Source organism: Perognathus longimembris, chromosome 21 (assembly GCF_023159225.1).
Source record: "Perognathus longimembris pacificus isolate PPM17 chromosome 21, ASM2315922v1, whole genome shotgun sequence".
In the NCBI taxonomy this organism is placed as follows: Eukaryota; Metazoa; Chordata; class Mammalia; order Rodentia; family Heteromyidae; genus Perognathus; species Perognathus longimembris.
In genome coordinates this window covers 39,754,421-39,773,638 of record NC_063181.1, presented here as the reverse complement: position 1 = coordinate 39,773,638, position 19,218 = coordinate 39,754,421, and the positions used below count along the sequence as shown (strand labels likewise).

At 38.0% G+C, this 19,218-nt stretch overlaps 1 protein-coding gene across 1 annotated transcript in view; it reads right to left on the bottom strand.

Moving 5' to 3' along the window:
* Nucleotides 1-3,954: 3,954 nt before the first annotated feature.
* Nucleotides 3,955-19,218, bottom strand: part of Tex15 (testis expressed 15, meiosis and synapsis associated) — a 33,225-nt gene continuing 17,961 nt past the window's right edge. Inside the window, exons 6-9 of the mRNA XM_048330533.1 lie at nt 10,420-17,558; nt 6,939-6,997; nt 4,980-6,208; nt 3,955-3,992 (exon numbers count right to left, since the gene is read on the bottom strand). Coding sequence (XP_048186490.1) covers nt 3,955-3,992; nt 4,980-6,208; nt 6,939-6,997; nt 10,420-17,558 — 8,465 coding nt within the window. The remainder of the gene's footprint in view (nt 3,993-4,979; nt 6,209-6,938; nt 6,998-10,419; nt 17,559-19,218) is intronic.

Sequence of the window (19,218 nt, the reverse complement as noted above, 5' to 3'; positions counted from 1 at the left end):
GTGGGCCTTGCCCCCGGGAGGCAACCACCCAGACCCCAACCACCCAGGCCCCAACCACCCAGACTCCAACCACCCAGGCCCCAACCACCCAGACCCCAACCACCCAGGCCCCAACCACCCAGACTCCAACCACCCAGACTCCAACCACCCAGACCCCAACCACCCAGGCCCCAACCACCCAGACTCCAACCACCCAGACTCCAACCACCCAGACCCCAACCACCCAGACCCCAACCACCCAGGCCCCAACCACCCAGACCCCAACCACCCAGGCCCCAACCACCCAGACCACAACCACCCAGGCCCCAACCACCCAGGCCCCAACCACCCAGGCCCCAATCACCCAGGCCCCAATCACCCAGGCCCCAACCACCCAGGCCCCAATCACCCAGGCCCCAATCACCCAGGCCCCAATCACCCAGACTCCAACCACCCAGACCCCAACCACCCAGGCCCCAACCACCCAGGCCCCAACCACCCAGGCCCCAACCCCCAGGCCCCAACCACCCAGACTCCAACCACCCAGGCCCCAACCACCCAGGCCCCAACCACCCAGGCCCCAATCACCCAGACTCCAACCACCCAGACCCCAACCACCCAGGCCCCAACCACCCAGGCCCCAACCCCCAGGCCCCAACCACCCAGACTCCAACCACCCAGACTCCAACCACCCAGGCCCCAACCACCCAGACCCCAACCACCCAGACCCCAACCACCCAGGCCCCAACCACCCAGGCCCCAACCACCCAGACCCCAACCACCCAGACCCCAACCACCCAGGCCCCAACCCCCAGGCCCCAACCACCCAGGCCCCAACCACCCAGACTCCAACCACCCAGGCCCCAACCACCCAGACCCCAACCACCCAGACCCCAACCACCCAGACCCCAACCACCCAGGCCCGAACCACCCAGACCCCAACCACCCAGGCCCCAACCACCCAGGCCCGAACCACCCAGACCCCAACCACCCAGGCCCCAACCACCCAGGCCCCAACCACCTAGGCCCCAACCACCCAGACGCTGAGTCCAAGGCCCAGGACTGGCAAAAAAAAAGAAAAAAAAGAAAAAAAAATCATGGCAAGGATGTGTAGAAAAAAATTCCTATGCACTGTAGAAATGAAGATTAACATAACAATTACAGAGAATAGTCTGAAGTTCTTCAGAAAACTAAAAGTACATCAACTATATGATCCAGCTATTGAATTCTGGGTATATATCCAGAGGGAATAAAATCAGCAGAGATATCATTGCCTTATTTATTAATTTCAGCTTAGCAATAGCATTAATTCTAATTGTATTCTTAGTTCCCCACATAAACATTTATTCAGAAATAGTCCATATGAATGTGGCTTTGACCTGATTACCCACAGCTCATGTGACCATGGTTTTGTTTGTTTTTTCCCAGGCCTGGGGCTTGATGACTCAGGGCCTGCACACTACCTCTGGCTTCCTTTTGCTCAAGGCTAGCACTCCACCACTTGATCCACAGCGCCATTTTGGTCCTTTTCTGTTTATGTGCTACTGAGGAATCGAACCCAGGGCTTCATGCATGCTAGGCAAGCACTCTACCACTAAGCCACATTCCCAGCCCTCTTAAAATGTTTTCATACCTATTTAAAATCTCACCTAGATGAAACATCTTTTAGAAAAAATACTGTTTTAGATGACTTTTCTCATTGGAAAAATGCCAGAGTCTTCTATTTGGTTAGATTGTTTATTTCCTCAGGGAAGTCCCCCACCCTCAAGTATTTTTTTTTCCCAGTCCTGGGGCTTGAACTGAGCAGTGTCCCTGGCTTCTTTTTGCTCAAGGCTAGCACTCTACCACTTGAACAACTGCGCCACTTCTGACATTTTCTGTTTATGTGGTGTTGAGGAATCGAACCCAGAGCTTCATGTACTCTACTCCTAAGCCACATTCTCAGCCCAAATAACTTTGTTTCATTAGTTGGTTCTTAGTCTCTAATTCCCCCCCCCCCCCCAACATTATCACTTCCATGCTAGACTGCACGAGGGCAAGGTCTTTGGCTTGCCAAAGGAAACTAGCCAATAATATTTGATAAGAGTGAGGGAAATACAGAGTTCAGGGGAAGGTAAGGCGATTGAAGAAAGGGTCCTCTGACATTTATCTAAAGACAGTACCTTTGTGGATTCTCATATAATGAGTATATGCAAACAAATCAGTTTTTAGATTTTTAAAGCAACAAAGAAAAAAATAGAGAAAATTTGGTTTATTCAAATAAATTTTCAAATTCCAAAACAGAATTTACAAAAAGTAGTTTTTTGGGTTTTTTTTGCTTATACTGTTTGATCCATTTAAATTTGTTCTATTTGTATTTTTAGAAAGCATGTACTTGAGGGGAAAAAAAGAAGACACCAGTTTTTCATAATTTGTCAAAGAGAGGATTTTTAATGCAACTGACATTTAAGATAACATCTTTGAAGAACTTAAAGCCCATGAAATACAAATATCACAAAGGCATTATCAGGAGAATATAAAAGTTGTTAAAAGAGTATTTAAGTAGAGTATGTAACTTTTGGCTTACCACATTTTAAATAAATAACTGTGATATCTTTCACAACCAACAAATGGCTAAGGCAAAGTCAGTTCTTGTATAAATTAACATTACCACTTTCATCCATGGTTCAGGAATTCTGGCTTTGACAGATTATTTTAAAAGAGAGCAACTGAAAAATGACATTATTTTAAGAGTGCCGTAATTCTGTCATCTTTCCAAATTTCCCACTTTCAGTAACTGTTTTGCTTTTACTTTCTCCTTACAAAGTTCTGTAATATGTTGGCACACTTAAGTTTTCTGAATTGCATGCTCTTTGGTTAAGTGACTGAAGAGACTACCTGTTGATTCTCAGAGTCTTTCTGAATTGAAAAATGAGTTAGTCTGTAGTAAACAATAATCTTGATTATTTTCATTATACTCTCTCTAAAGAGGCCTGTGCCAGATAATATAAAGCATCTCTTAATGCTTTCCTCCAACAAAAAAGTTGGAAAGAAACAATCCAACAATTTGCTAGCTGCTTAGATTTAGCTAATGTAAATTTCTTGCGACATTTCTAGGCTAGCTAGCTGTTCAGAAAGATTTACTCAGTTCTGAAGGCTTCTGAGATTTTAAAACAAGGATGATTCTCGAACAAAGTTCTATATGGACAAGGCAGGGCTCAACACTAGTTACAGCCTACAACCTGTTGTCTGGTAAAGAGTATTACTAAGAGTTTTTGCAGAATGTTGAAATTGAATAAAAACTAAGATCAGAACACTAAAAACTTGTTATTTATGTGTTATTTCAATATGGCTAAACTGTTTGCATAAACATATTCCCTATTTATGTGCTAAAAGAACCATTCAAATTGTGATATTCAAATACAAATGCTCTTGTGGAGACATAAACAGTGCTTTAATCTCAATATTAATCAACTAAAACTGCCTCCTATGTGTAAGGGTCCAAATTATTTCTACTTTAGCAAACACTGAGGATATGCAACCAAATTTTTTAACTTACAAATATTCTGAGTAAAAATACTGAAATTACAAGAGCTAATAATCATAATACAGATTTGTAAATTACCGTAGTGTCAAGAATAATCAAATTATTAGTTTGATAACTAATCTGAGAATTCTTAACATTCAGCTCAAAAATGTCACATCATAATGTATTAAAAAACAAAACTTTATTTTAAAGATTTTTACCACTGCCATTTAACCTTAATAATATTGAATGCTGAGTTAACTTCCTTTATAATTTCCAAGAAATAATTCCATTTTTCCAGATGTTAGGAATTAACATTTCCCATTATCTTATATGAACATTATTGCACTTTATACAAAAGGCTGTATGATTTATATACAATATTTGCATATTTAAAAACATTGAACATCAAATAAAAATATATAGGTAAAAATACTTGGGGAAAAATGTGGTCAATATCATCCTTTATTTCACTGTCCTGGCTGAAATGGTTTCTCTTGCCATGAATCTAGGGGGGAAAAAAAACCATAAAGATCTAAGTTAATGATCTGTACTAATTATGACTAATAGTATACTAGAAAGAACCTGAGGTTCAGTTAGAGCCAAAGATACCAGAATTCAAATTCAGAATTCAAATTAATTTGCCCTTTACTAGCCAATAGGATCCTGTTCGAAACTCTTTACTCACACAACTTTATATGCTTCTGTTTTTAAAAATCTCATTAAAAATGTTTACAACAAAGCTGGGTGCTAGTGGCTCATACCTGTAATCCTAGCTATTCAGGAGGCTAAAATCCGAGAACAATGGTTCAAAGCCAGCCTGGCCAGGGAAAACTCTGAGACTCTCATCTCCAATAAACTACTCCAAAAAGCCAGACGAGAAGTGGCGGCTCTAGTGGCACAGTAGTAGCCTTTAGCAAAAGAAGCTCAAGCATAGTTCCAGCCCTGAGATCAAGTCCGGGAACCAGCAAACATCACAAAAATGTTCACAAATCCTTTATTGGTTGCATAACTGTACAGATTTAGTTGCAATTATTTAACTGTTCCCTGAAGTTGAGTTTTATTGAAAGATGTACTAGTAAGGACATACTACCAGTTATTATTTTCTCAATAATCTTTTTTTTTTTTTTTTTGGCCAGTCCTAGGCCATGAACTCAGGGCCTGAGCACTGTCCCTGGCTTCTTTTTTGCTCAAGGCTAGCACTCTGCCACTTGAGCCACAGCGCCCCTTCTGGCCATTTTTCTGTATATGTGGTGCTGAGGAATCGAACCCAGGGCCTCGTGTAATAGGAGGCAAGCACTCTTCCCACTAGGCCATATTCCCAGCCCCTCAATAATCTTTTTGACAGCCAGATTTCCAACAACAAAATTAAACTCTGCTGACACAGGAACAGGTCTGTAATTCTGCACAGAACACTAAATTTACAACTACATTTCATCCATAGAATAGATTAAATTAAAAGTAAAAACTCATCAAAACAAACATTAAAACTCACCGTAAGTCCAAGGAACTTCTGGAAGTGCACCTGGACTAGGATATCGGTGTGCGGCCTGTGGTGGTGGTTGATAAGCACATTGTGAAAAAACAGGTGGCTGAAAATGGTAAGAAATAGGTATTTGAGGTCGAAAGTACCCATTTTCTAACACAAATGCATTTGCTTGTGGCTGCCCAGCAAAGTAAGTAAAATACTGGGAGTATTGAAGACTAGAATGTGTGTTTTGAACAGTATTTGTAATTGTAGTAAAAATTCCAGGTGGTGGTGGCTGTACTTCGTATGACGTTACTCCTTGGTATGTGTGGGTAATGGCATTGCCATTGCTGCTGCTGTATTGATAAACATAACAAGAATAGTGTGGATATGAAGTCCCAAATGAGTACTCAGAAGAATTATATACTGGGGTGTATACAGACTGGGGAAGCTCATTCCAGTATGTGTCAACCTTCTGATCCAGAGTTTGGGGATGTTCTTCATCTTGTCCTTCAGAAAAGGAGTTTTCTGCAGTGTAATTAACATCAACAATCGACCTCCCACGTGCTCCAAAAGGTACAGTAGTGGAATTCAACCTATCCTTCTGCTGAGACTGAGTTGTTACAAGCTGTGTTTTCTGTACTGGCAGAACAGGAATTTGGTTCTGAATATATATGGGTTCTGGAGAAGGGGTACCTGTACAATCTTTAATAGAAACATTTATTATCTCATCATCTTGATGTTCAAAGGTTGTATCATTCACCTCTAGATGGGTATGGATATCCCTCACAGAATGGAAAGGAGCTTCAGAGATCACGGATGAATTAAGGGAACCATCAGGTCCTAGTTTTCTGTTTGAAAGATAAACGCTCTGGGCAGGATTTGGGGTAGTTTTAGGTAACTCATGTGGCAATGTCTCAAGGTCTTTTGAAAAAGTGTCAGCTATGCTTTTTTGATCACAAATTATAAATGGGCAATCTTTATCAATTGTTTCAGTAGCATTAAAATTCACATTTCTTTTCCTTATGCTATTTGAACTTTCCTGGTGTCCAGTGAGGTATTCTGAAACATCAGATGAGCTATGTGTCAAATCTATTTTGCTTTCTGACTTTGATGTGCCACTCTCTTGTAGATTCTTTAAAGGTAAAAGTGAGCCAGGTAGTGATTTTTTCAGTTCATCCTTTGTTGAAAATACATAGTTTCTTTTCAAACTTGATCCTGTTTCATTTTCACTCTTGGACTGAAATTTTGTAGTCCTGTAAGTTTAACACATACATACAGTTTTAAATATACAGCTGAAATATGTATTTGGAATTTTTATATTCAGGAGAAAATTTAAGGCTGATATTTTCCAAAATGATTAGGAATATACAAGTAATATACTGCCCCAGTTTTATTCGACTAGCCTTTGTAACATTAATTTGTGATATTAAAGCACCCTCTTATGAAAATAGTATACTTATAGTATGTATACATTAATTTTATTAATGGTCCCCTGCTATAGTTGGCAATTTGTACTTCTGTAACCAATTTTGAAATCTGGCTAGTCTGTAAAATCCACAAGTTAAAAAAATCACGTCCTTTTTGTAATGTCTCTTTTAGAATACTATGAATTTGTTACTGTCCAGTATGAAAATTTCTTTTTTTTTTCAAATATTTATTATCAAACTGATGTACAGAGAGGTTACAGTTTCATACGTTAGGCATTGGATACATTTCTTGTACTGTCTGTTACCTTGTCCCTCAAAAATGCTTTGAAAATTTGAAACAAACTTCACTCTCTGTGGTGCTGGGGAATCGAACCTAGTGCCTCGTGTATCCGAGGCAGGCACTCTTGCCACTAGGCTATATCCCCAGCCCCCAAACTTCACTTTCTTTTTATCTCATGTCCTCTAAGTTACAGGAGTGACCCAGCAGTTATTCTTGTCCCTTACTACTTACCCAAATTTGTTTACTTTTAATTCAGACAAGGCTGATAGTTCCTACCTTGGAGAACTGAATGCTGCCTTTTTTCTGTTGATTTTTGATGTATCATTCATGCTAACCTATGTTTAAAAGACACAAATACAATCTAAATTAGTTATAAGGACCTATAACATCAGTCCTCTCCGTTTACCCAAAAAGTGGCTCTTTGCTTTCGGTATTTCATGTTTGCAGTAATATTATCTCAGTTAAAGAAATTCACAACATTCTTAACTCATTTATAACACTAATTTTGGAGTTTTTATGACTGTATTCTTGTCAGTATACAAGTCACTGAACCCATCAACCTGTCAAATGCAGGTTGAACATACCTAATTCAAAAACTTGATACTTGAAGTGGAAACTTCTACACAATGAAGGTTTTTGTTCCATGAATAAAATTAAGAAGACTGCAAAAACATACCTTTTGGTTATAAGGTATATATGAAATATATATGAATTTTGTGTTTAGTTAGACTTTGGTTCTATTCCTACGATATCTCAATCTCCTAACATATATACAAATATTCCCAAATAGGAAAAAAATAAATTTATGAGACACCTTTAGTGATAGTATGTTTGGATTATGAATATTTGACTAGCACAGAGTTTCTCCTTTATTCTATAAAATACACCCCCCCCTTTTTTTTAAACTTATGTGGCACTGAGGAAATGAACCCAGGGCTTCATGTATGTTAGGAAAGCGCTCTACCATTTGAGCCACATTCCCTGCCCTCCCCCCCCTTCCCCTTTTGAGCCCTTTCCTTATTCTATAAAATAGCACCTACCTAAAATGTGGCAGACATCACTTTTGACTATATTCAGAATCTTTTTTACCTTTTCTTTGGGGGGGGGGGCAGTTATGGGGCTTGAACTCAGAGCCTGGGCCCTGTCCCTGATCTTTTCTGCTCAAGGCTAGTACTCTACCACTTTGAACCATAGCTCTACTTATAGTTTAATGGTGGTTTATTGGAGATTAAGAGTCTCATGGACTTTCCTGCCCTGGCTGGCTTTGAACTGTGATTGTCAGGTCTCAGTCTCCTGAGTACCTAGGATTATAGGTGTCAGCCACCAGTGCCTAGTTCTTTTTTGCCAGTCCTGGGGCTTGAACTCAGGGCCTGAGCACTGTCCCTGGCTTCTTTTTGCTCAAGGATAGCACTCTACCTCCTGAGCTACAGTACCACTTCCAGCTTTTTTCTGTTTGTATAGTTCTGAGGAATTGAACCCAGGGCTTCATTCATGTTAGGCAAGCACTCTACCGCTAAGCCACATTCCCAGACCTTCTTTTTACCTTTTCTATCACTGAACAAGAACAAATCACACTTCAGATGGTCCTAACTTCAATATGTAAAGAATAAAGCTCAAACTATTTAGGGCTATATTTAATACATACATGATATAATAAAACAGTTTCTAAATGTTTTCAGCCTCCCCCCTCCCCACAACCTCCAAGAAGGTTATTCTATCTGAAATGTGTTTTTTCAGTGATTTAAAAGGTAAAAGGATTCTCAGTATGGTTTAGCAGGACTGCTAGTTTTCAGTCCTGTTAGCTCCTTGATCACTGATATAAATCAGCCGGGGATATAGTGAGGTAGAGTACCTGCTTAACATATGTGAGTCCCAGGTCTGATCCTGAACACCACCTAATAAATAATGCTCAGTCCTCATTACCTTTAAGTACAGTGCAGAAACCCTAAAGTTTTGATAAAGAATGTGTTAAAATATGTGCACACTATGTAAAGTTTGTTAAAATTATTTAAGACTATTACTAACTCCTTTGTAGTCATGTAATTTAAAAAATTCTGCTGTTTCAATACCTGGATGATAAAATCATTTTATAACAAGGGATAGAAAAACAGGTCGTAAGATATCATAAGAAATGTACACACTGCCCTACTATGTAACTGCACCCTCTTTGCACAACACCTTGTAAAAAAATTTATGTCCAATTAATTAAAAAAAAATTCTGCTGTTTCAATACCTGGATGATAAAATCTTTTTTTAACGTTTACTAAGTTAGATATACATATCTATTTATTAAGTATTCAATAATTTCCAGGACTCACATTCACAGTAAGAAATACTTCCTAGGATGTTATTAAAATTTTTCCACATTTTTTACATTAAACATTTTTGTTTAGGGGCTGGGGATATAGCCTAGTGGCAAGAGTGCCTGCCTCGGATACACGAGGCCCTAGGTTCAATTCCCCAGCACCACATATACGGAAAACGGCCAGAAGCGGCGCTGTGGCTCAAGTGGCGGAGTGCTAGCCTTGAGCGGGAAGAAGCCAGGGACGGTGCTCAGGCCCTGAGTCCAAGGCCCAGGACTGGCAAAAAAAAAAAAAAAAAAAAGGCTGAGGAAGGTGGAAAAATGCAGCAGTGGTTCTCACTAGCCACTGGGTTGAAAATGAACTGTACCACCGGGGGATGGGACAGGGGAAACCGGGAGAGAGAGAGGGCAGGGTGACATTGTCCAGAAAGAAATGATTCATTCCCTGAATTACATAACTAACCCTTCTGTGCACTGTACATCACCTTTATAAATTTTTGTTAGGAAGTATACTTTTTTAAGGTATCTCTCTCTTTTTTTGCCAGTCCTGGGCCTTGGACTCAGGGCCTGAGCACCGTCCCTGGCTTCTTTTTTGCTCAAGGCTAACACTCTACCTCTTGAGCCACAGCGCCACTTCTGGCTTTTTTTTCTGTTTATGTTGTACCAAGGAATGGAACCCAGAGTTTCATGCTTGCTAGGTAAGCACTCTACTGCTAAGCCACATTCCCAGCTTCAAGGTATCTCTTTCGTATCATTTGTACTTAAGTAGGAATTATTTAATACAATACTTTAGTAAGTTAGCAGGGCAACATGTAAAACATTCTCAACATCTACATTCTTTAAGTTGTCTGTGAGAATGGACTTTTTCTCAAACAGAAGCCAGCCACGGTAGCCTATGCCTACTCAGAGGTAGACATCTATAGGATCAAGATTCAAAGCTAACTTGGGAAAAAAATTCTCAAGACTGCATCTCAACCAGTAAAAAGCGGGACATAATTTTTACATGCCTGTATTCCCAGAAACATGAGATAATGAAGAGAAGGATCGTGGTTCTAGCTGACTCAGCATGAATAAAGATTAGGAAAATGACTCAAGTGGTAGAGTGTCTGCCTAATAAGTGTAAGGCCAATGAGTTCAAACCTCTGTATCTGGGGCTGGGGATATGGCCTAGTGGCAAGAGCGCTTGTCTCGTATACATGAGGCCCTGGGTTCAATTCACCAGCACCACATATGCAGATAAATGGCCAGAAGTGGCACTGTGGCTCAAGTGGCAGAGTGCTAGCCTTGAGCAAAAGGAAGCCAGGGACAGTAGTGCTCAGGCCCTGAGTCCAAGGCCCAGGACTGGCGCAAAAAAAAAAAAAAAAAAAAAAAAAAACCACAAAACAAACCTCTGTATCTTCAAAAACAACGAAACCAGTAAAATTCTTGGGAGATTTCACTTGAAAATATTCATACCTTCTGCTTTTTACACCCAGATACTTCAGTATTCTCTTTTTCCTGAGAATCTTCATGTTTAACCATGGTGATAGGTCGTTTAGAAGTGGAATGTGGCATGCTTTTCACTAGGCACTCTGAAATTGAGGGAGTTTGTATAGAAGTACTAGGCTTATTGATATTTTCCTCATGTTTCATAAGAGGACCACTCTTTTCTTTTCTCTTTAGTTGGGAAGTATCCCTTCTGTTATGTAGTATTTGGTGGAAGATAAATGAAGTGGTTAATTTATCATCTTTAGCACATATAATCTTCATATGTTCAATTGTTTTCATGACTTTTGTAATATGAGCAACTTTTCCTAAATCTTTCTGAGGGACAGACATTGTACTTTTAAGTAGCATAGAAAACTGGCTGTAGTTATGTTCTAACTCTGTCACAGTGTTTCCATAATTTATGGATGCTATACAGGGCACAAAGTCAATATATGTGGAAATGGAATATTTAGATTTCACCACAAGCTTTTTAATTTCTGAAAGCTCATTAAGTTCTCTTGAGAATAAGTGAAGTGCATATGAGCAATTAACAGCTTCATTATATTTGTAGATAATATTTATGTCTTCCATAACTCCAGAAATAGCTGTCTCTATCACTTTCCAAAGGCAGTCTGTTGCATCATTAAGAAATGAAAAGGAAGCCATTTTTTCCTGGCAGTGAATCAGCTCAGGAAGAAGGGACAAATCAAACCAAAGCATACTTCGAAATCTCTGGTTATTTAATTTCTTTGCCATTGAGTTTTTAAGAAAGTGAACTGTTTCTGAGAGCATGACAATTTCAATATATGTTTCAATGGCTGCAGGTTTCAAAATTATAGCCCCCTTGTTGTCATTTCTCAGCACATCCAAAATATTTTCTTCTGTGATAAAAATGTTATCTATGTTATCTTCTTGCAGTATCTGGAAGTATTTTTTTAAAATTTCTAAGTGATCTGTACATCTCAAAGTGAGTTCTTGTAATTTCTTTAAGTCTGCAACTTCAGCTTGATCTAGTATTTCACCAATACAACAAATATCTGGGCGTGAGAGCAAAGCACTGTTAAGTCTAGAGTTTTCTGTGATAATGACATCGTCTGGATTTCTGGAAAAAGTCACAGCATCCTCATCAAGCCCAATATTGGAAGTTGGTTCACTGTTTAAGTCATTAGACAAGGTATCATATATACTCTGAAGCTTAGCAAAAGCACATTCATTCATTTCAAGTAGCATCTCTTTGTTCTTTTGTGAGTTTCTACTGAAAGAGTACCTCTTCTCTTTCCAAACAAGATTTTTTGCAGCATCAAAATAGATGTGTTCCAGACCATAAAGAGAGGTTTTTATACTTGCTTCCTCATTGATCTTGATAAAATTAACTTTTGAGGCAATCATTTCTATGATAATCCAGAAATGATCTTCTTTTCCTGTGTATGAGTGAACTTTAGGAGAGCTTTCCTGAATACCAATCAGCTTTAAAGTGCTTTTCCTTAAGATTTCTAGGTCTCCTAAACTATCTCCAAGGTTAACTCCACAGGTAAATGGAATAGAAAGAGAAAAGTCAAAGCAATCAGAACAGTGCTTCATTATGGCTTCACATTCATTAATTTGTCGTTTGTATTTTAAGAATGCATAGTATGAACTGTTTTCTCTTTTTGTTTCTGCCAACAAATCAAGTAACTGATTATGGTAATTCTGCAACTCAGAGAATGCATTATATTTTAATCTTCCTTGAAAAGCAGGATAGAAACTGGACTGCAGTTGATATCCACGTGGTCTGCTAAGCAGTTCACTGTACAATGTCTCATCATACCAAAGCAAGCTTCGGAATGTTGGTTCACCTTCTAAGAGCCTTTTTTTGTTTTTAATGAATTGAATGGTTTCCATCACCATCTGAAGTTCTACTAAAGTGTCAACAGCACATGGTTTTAATTTATGCCTGCAGTTACTCCACAAGTTTTGTCCTACAAGCAACTCCCTTGAAATCAGGATTTGTTCAAGTGCACATTCTTGCTTTCTTTCAAAAGCTTCAACAAATAAAGGGAGAATATCTCGACAAACTTTAGTTTCCTTCTCAAGCGTTTCTAAAGATGATGCTTCATTGGCCCTCTGCAAAATTTGAGATAGTTCTGCTATGAAAGATGTTTGATTATCTGAGTGCTTTTCCTTTGACTGACTCGAGTATGATATAGGTGTCTTCTGAAGAGGAGTCACTTTTGAAGTTTCACAGTGACTATGCGGAATAGGCACATGATTAGTTCTTAGAATGCTTGGTTTGGAAATACAGTCAGACCAAGAGTCATTACTGACTTTCCTTTTCCCTTGCTTCTTTCTTTTAAGCTGATGAGAGTCTCTGTTATTCAAATAGATTACCCCCGATATTTTATTCATAAGGGGTAGATGAGAATCAGTCAATTTACTTGTTTTCATACTTAAGTGAGAGGATTTTTCTTTTAGGATCTTATTCTTTTGATTTTTATTTTCAATCCCAACAGGTGATGCTTTATGCATGTTGCTTTTGTAAACTAAATCTGCCTTTTCTGATTTTTCCTCATTTCTAAATTTTGTGTTCTGAACGTCATTCTTTGCAATACATCTTTTCAGAGAATCTTTCACGTCACATTTTAAAGGCAGATAATCTTTGGAAAATAGCTTTTGCCTGTTTTTCTCATATTTGTTTTCTTCAATTGCTGACATTAGATCCAATTCAGAATGATTAGAAACATTTGTTTCACACATATCTATGTGAGAACAATTACTTGAGAATTCTTTTATCTTTAGAAGACTCTTTCTATCACCTATCTTCTGACAATGGGATACAGTAGTTGATGTCATCACAGGATCTGTAGCAAACATTATCTGCTTATTCAACAAAGACTTTGAAGATTCTCCCTCACTATATGTCATGGGAGTGGTAGAAAAAAACGGAGGGTCACCATACGTTTTCCCTGTTACCAAACTCAAGTTTAGTGGATCCATAATTCCTGTAATAATGCTTGGTGTGGAGCTCTCAATAGGAGCTGTCCACTCTACTACAGGAAAAATGACTTCATTTCTCTTACAACCAGATATAATAATGTCATCTTCTTTGTAGACTCCAACATTTACAACATGCTTCATGTCTGACTTTAAAACCGAAGTGACCTTAATGTCAGCTTTCACTTTTGTGTGAGCTGTACAAGGTGTATCATAATTTTTGTCAGTACCATAGCTTCCATTGTTTTCCTTCATGCAACTTAAAGATACTGAGTAAAGTTCATTTGTTTCTGCATTGGCTTCAGAATTTTCTTTAGTTGTATCAACTGTATTACTAATTGTTGAATGGTTCTCAAGACTTTCATGTTTACTGCTAGATAATGTTTCATCAACATGTTCTTTTTCAGTTATTTTCTCATCAGTTACTTCAGAAAAGGGATGAAGTTCTGATGATGCTGGATTTCTGCTATCATCACATTGTGATGGAGTCTGGGATGTAGAGGAGAGGACCAACTCTGACTCAGGATGTTGTTCTTGGTCACAAAGTTCTCTGTGAACACTGGTGTGACTTCTGGATACACTATTGGCCACTCTTTTCTTTGAAAGGCACGCCAGCATAGTGTCTCCATTTGACTTATAAGACCTGTGCTTTGACATCTGGACTAATGATTTATCAGTGTCAAATCCTATAGCTCTTTTTTCTCCCTGTCTGTCATATTTCCTTTTGGAGAAAAAGTGCTTAGAATACCACCTTCTTTCAGAACTATAACCTTCAAGGTCACAACTCTCCCAGAAGTTATTGCAGATTATTGCATATGCTTTAGGTAATGGACCTTTTTTTATCTCTCCCACTTTAGATATAAGCTGTAAAGATGTATGAACTCTTCGATGAGCTTTTTTTAAATGAAGAACAGCTTTATCTAGTTTCCTGGAAAGACGTTTGCTTTTACATAAAGATGCTTCACTACTTAGGATATCCAGAACATTCCTAATGTTTCTTTCTGACCGCGAAAATGTTTTAATTCGTCCTTGGGATAATAAAGAAAAATGTTCAGATGAGTCTTGACTAGTTTCTCTCTTCTTCTTACCACAAATTTCATGATGTCTTAAATCTTTATTTGCTAGCTTTCTTTTGCTAATTCTTGATTCCATGCCTTTATTTCTAGTATCAGTAATTTTTTTTGAATTTGCAGAGGAACATTTGTTCTCAATTAATGGTGTGATGTTAGAATGTTCAGTAGACAAAGTTTCACTGTTTAGTTTATCTGATGCATGATTCACAGGAATGTTGTGACTTGAGTTAGAGGAACAGATTTGAAATTTACTCCCAAGTCTTGAGTCTTGCATGGAATCATCAAGTTTATCTTCACAGGAGTAAATGGAATTTTCATCCCAGGGCTGAGAATAAAGTTCAAATCCTGGAGTTCTTTCTTCATATATTTCTGGTTTAGTAACTTCATTTATACATTCGTGACTATTATCTTTCATTGGAAGAGAATCATCAGTATGATCAAATCCTGGTCTAAATAAGTCATTAGTAATTCTAATTTGTAGATCTGGAAGAATTGTCTTTAGGAGCTTTCTTGTGTTGTTTGGGGTAGAGGAATAAACACAACCATTTCCCTTTAAATAATGCCAATTGCTATTCTCTCTTGTGAAGGAAGCCTCTATCTCTTCATAACTGCTTCCAAATAGACCTCCCCAGTCAATACGGGGCGTCAGCATCTCACATGCATCCTCAACTTCATCATAAAGCACTTTTCCATGGGTATTTATACCTTGTTGAAACAGAGAAGCATCACCACACTCTTCCGTTTCTATCTCAATCTCACTTTCCAATTCAAAATTTTGAAGGAGTAAGTTCTCATCCACTGGTGGATGAAATGAACCTTGTGAATTATTTTTATCCCTATCAATTTCACAATCAGAAGCCTTATGTGTTACTAACAGACCAAAATCTGGACTCTCCGAATTACAAGTTTCATTCAACAGGAATCTTTGGTGATCTTTAGGATTTGTGCTTACTGGAGAAATAGTACTAGTTACATGTACTGCAGCATTTGAGACATCTAGGGAAGAATTCAAATTTTCAGAAATTGTCATGGAAGTCCAATTCTCTACATTTTTTCCAGTATTTTGTCTATCTTTTTGTTTTTTTACATCACCTTTGCTCTTTAATAAAGCAGTTTCTGTTGATATACTTTTTCTCCAAATCAAGTTAAACGTAGAAAGTTCTTTAGGACTTGACATTTCTACTTGGTAGGAATTTTTATTATCTACTTTCTCATTAATATTGGTTAAAATATTGTGGGTATGAAAACCCTGCTTCTCACTTTCATATATAACCTCCATGTTGTTTTCTGATGTTGTTTTCTCTCCAGCTTCATTTTGATTCTCTTTATTATCACCTTGCTCTATGAATTTAATATTCAGGTATATGTCATCATTTAAGTTTGCATTACAAAAAAGAATATCCTGGCATTCATTTTCACTACCAAGAGTTTCTTTGCAGTCTTTCTGAATGTTTTCTAATGATCCTGGCTCATTTTCATTTTTCCTCTGGACAGACACACATTCCTCAGTTATGCTACATTCTGAACTGTCAAGAGCAGTTTTAACTGTAGATGAAATAACTGTATCAAGAAGCAGTTCTTTCATCTGGGGAATGTCTTGTGCTTCCTGGAGAGCATCAGTAATAATATTAAAACATTTTTTATCTCTTTCTTCCAATTTCAGTTCTATCAACTGTTGAGCAATGCTAAAACGTTCATGGATTCTACTGTCATAGTCGAAAAAGTGTTGAAGATGCTTTTGGGAAAGGCATTCTAAATGTGGGGTAAGATTACTTTCTAACTGCAATGCTAGGTCATCTATTTTACCCTTTTCCTTTGTAGATATAGGAGATTTTGACAGTTCTACTTCTTTAGTTACTAATGTATTTTCATAGTTGTCCACTAAAGAATCAAGCCTCTTATCTTCTTGGGACATGGAAGTGCAATCATCAATTGGACTGATTTTTGTTTCTTTAGTAAGATGATTATTACTTTCATTCCACCAAGTTTGCATTCCTCCATGTTTGGAATTATCTTCTGAATCAATGAAGTTTCCTGTTCTCATTTTTCCAGTGTTCTCAATGTATTCATCTATGCTTCCTTTCTTTTGGAATGGGGCAACTGTGGATATTTGATGACCAATCTGATGCACAGTAATGAAATTATAAGCCTGTGATTCCTGAGTGATATGAGACTTAGATTCCCTTGTATTCATTGATTCATAATAGTTATATGATTCACTGTTTTGTTCAATTAAAAGTGGCATGCTGCTTCTCTCTTGAGTACTCTGTGCTTTCTCCTCATTGTGATTCTGGTTCTCAACTTCTGAAACTACAGTTGACAAGGAAATTGGCAAGTGAAAGTCGCCTTGATCTTTATACTGTTCTGGTTTGGTATTCTTATTGGATGCTGTACAATGATAGTTCTCTGACATCATGCTGTGAGTCTGAGATTGTGAATCTTCAAAAGAACATGTGAAGGAAGAAGCATCCAGACAATTAGCAAGAATAGTATCACTTCTAGGGACAACTTCAGATGAGGCAGAAACAGTTGGCAAAAATGACAAGTTTATTTCTGAACTAATGTGATCTAAATTCCTATCGACTGGCATACCAACACTTAAGCCTGTAATATTACTCTGCTTTCCTATGCTTTCTTCTCTCCTCATCAATCGTGGGTCTTTAATGAGTTTTGAAGTAATAACTGTACTTGAGGCAGTATTATTTTGTAGGGGAACAGGAACAGAAATACTACTTAAAATACTTTTAAGGTATGCCAAATTTAACAAAAGGTCTTCATTACCACTGTCTCTTGGCATGAAAGGAGTTGAATCATATACTTGAGAAGTGTCTCTGATTTCTGAATTGTTCTCTGATTGTCCACTGCATGTGTCAGAATTAGAAATGTTTCCATTTTGTACATTTCCATTGGAATTAGAAGTATTTGAGTTGGAATGTTTTAACTCTGACTTTAATGCACTGCATAAACAGCTTTCATCAACATATGAGTCTACATTTTTCCCAAAGTGTTCAAAAATGACAGTTGCATCTTTTCCTTTTCCAATTCTTTTGGCCACTGTACAGTTATTCAGAGAGCATGTTCTTTCTGTGGAAATAATACAAAGAAGAAATGTTTATACAATTTCTTAACATAAGAAAACTGATTTCAACTGTAAGTTTGTCTAATAACTCAATTATAACTTTTTTTTTTTGTGGTCAAGGCTAGCACTCAAGCTAGCACTTGAACCACAGGCTTCACTTCTGGCTTTGGTGGTTCATTGGAAATAAGAGTCTCATGCTCGGGCTGGGAATATGGCCTAGTGGCAAGAGTGCTTGCCTCGTATACATGAAGCCCTGAGTTTGATTCCTCAGCACAACATATATAGAAAATGGCCAGAAGTAGCACTGTGGCTAAAGTGGCAGAGTGCTAGCCTTGAGCGGGAAGAAGCCAGGGACAGTGCTCAGGCCCTGAGTCCAAGGTCCAGGACTGGCAAAAAAAAAAAAAAAAAAAAAAAAAAAAGAGTCTCATGTTCTTTCCTGCCCAAGTTGGTTTGGAACTATGATCCTTAGATCTCAGCCATCTGAATAGCTAGGATTTTAGACATGAGCCACCAATGCCCAGCTTCCACCTATTCTTTTAAAATTCACACCAACCTTATCCAAGAAAGATCTTATGTTATATTATGAAATAAGACTTCATAAACAAAAGTAAATTATAAACCATATACTTAACCAAAGTGGAATAAACTGAGAAACTGATCAAGAAATTTATGATATTTTTAAATACTCGGAAATGACAGTTATAAAAATGAATGTGTCAAAAATGGAGACACTGAAACAAAAATAAAACACATTGAGATGAATAAAAATGAAGGTACATATACCCAAACATATTGGGCATATGCTTAAGTTGGAAGTTCATGCCTGAAAATTATCTGGATTAAGATCTAAAAATTAGCAACCTACTCTCCTAAATCCTGGGACACCAGAAAAAAACACAAGGCAAGGAAAAGAAAGCAAATAAAACAGGTAATCGGGTGGAGAAACACAAACTGAGTTTTTAAGAGTCAGTAAAATTGACAGGCTTTTATTCAGGCTGACCAAGAGAAAGAGAAAAGACTCAAACTTAACAGGAATGAGAGGGAGGGGAAAAAAGGACTATAAAGGGACACTATAAGCAGTTGTTTTTCTAATGAATTAGGTAAGTGAAATAAAATGGATTGCTAATAAACACCCAAAAATACAAAAATTGATGCATGAAAAATTAGAAAACACACAAATACCTATATAGAGTGAAGAAATGGAACTTACACATCACTGAAAAAAACACCAAGTTCAGAAACTCTATTTGTAAATCAATTAGTACCAATTCTTCAAAACACACACAAAAATACTTCCCATTTTATCCTATAAAATCACTATTATCCTGACACCAAAGTCCAAAAAGATACCTCAAGAAAATTAAATACCATGACAGACAGGGTATCACACTTGATAGGGAGGCATTCTACCATTTGGGCCAACCTTCCAGCTTGTTTTATATAAGACGTATAGTTTTTAGGGTTTAAGCTTTTGATTTCCTTTGTTAAAATTTTAACTTGTGAGGCAGACAGCAGGGCTTCAAGACCAGCCTGGGTATAACAAACAAAGTGATGAGACATCAAGCACAGGCAGGAGGATCACAGCCCAGGCTGGCCCCGACAACCTGAAAATAACGAACACAGGCTGGTGATGTGGCTCTACTGTGAGGCCCTAGTTCAATCACC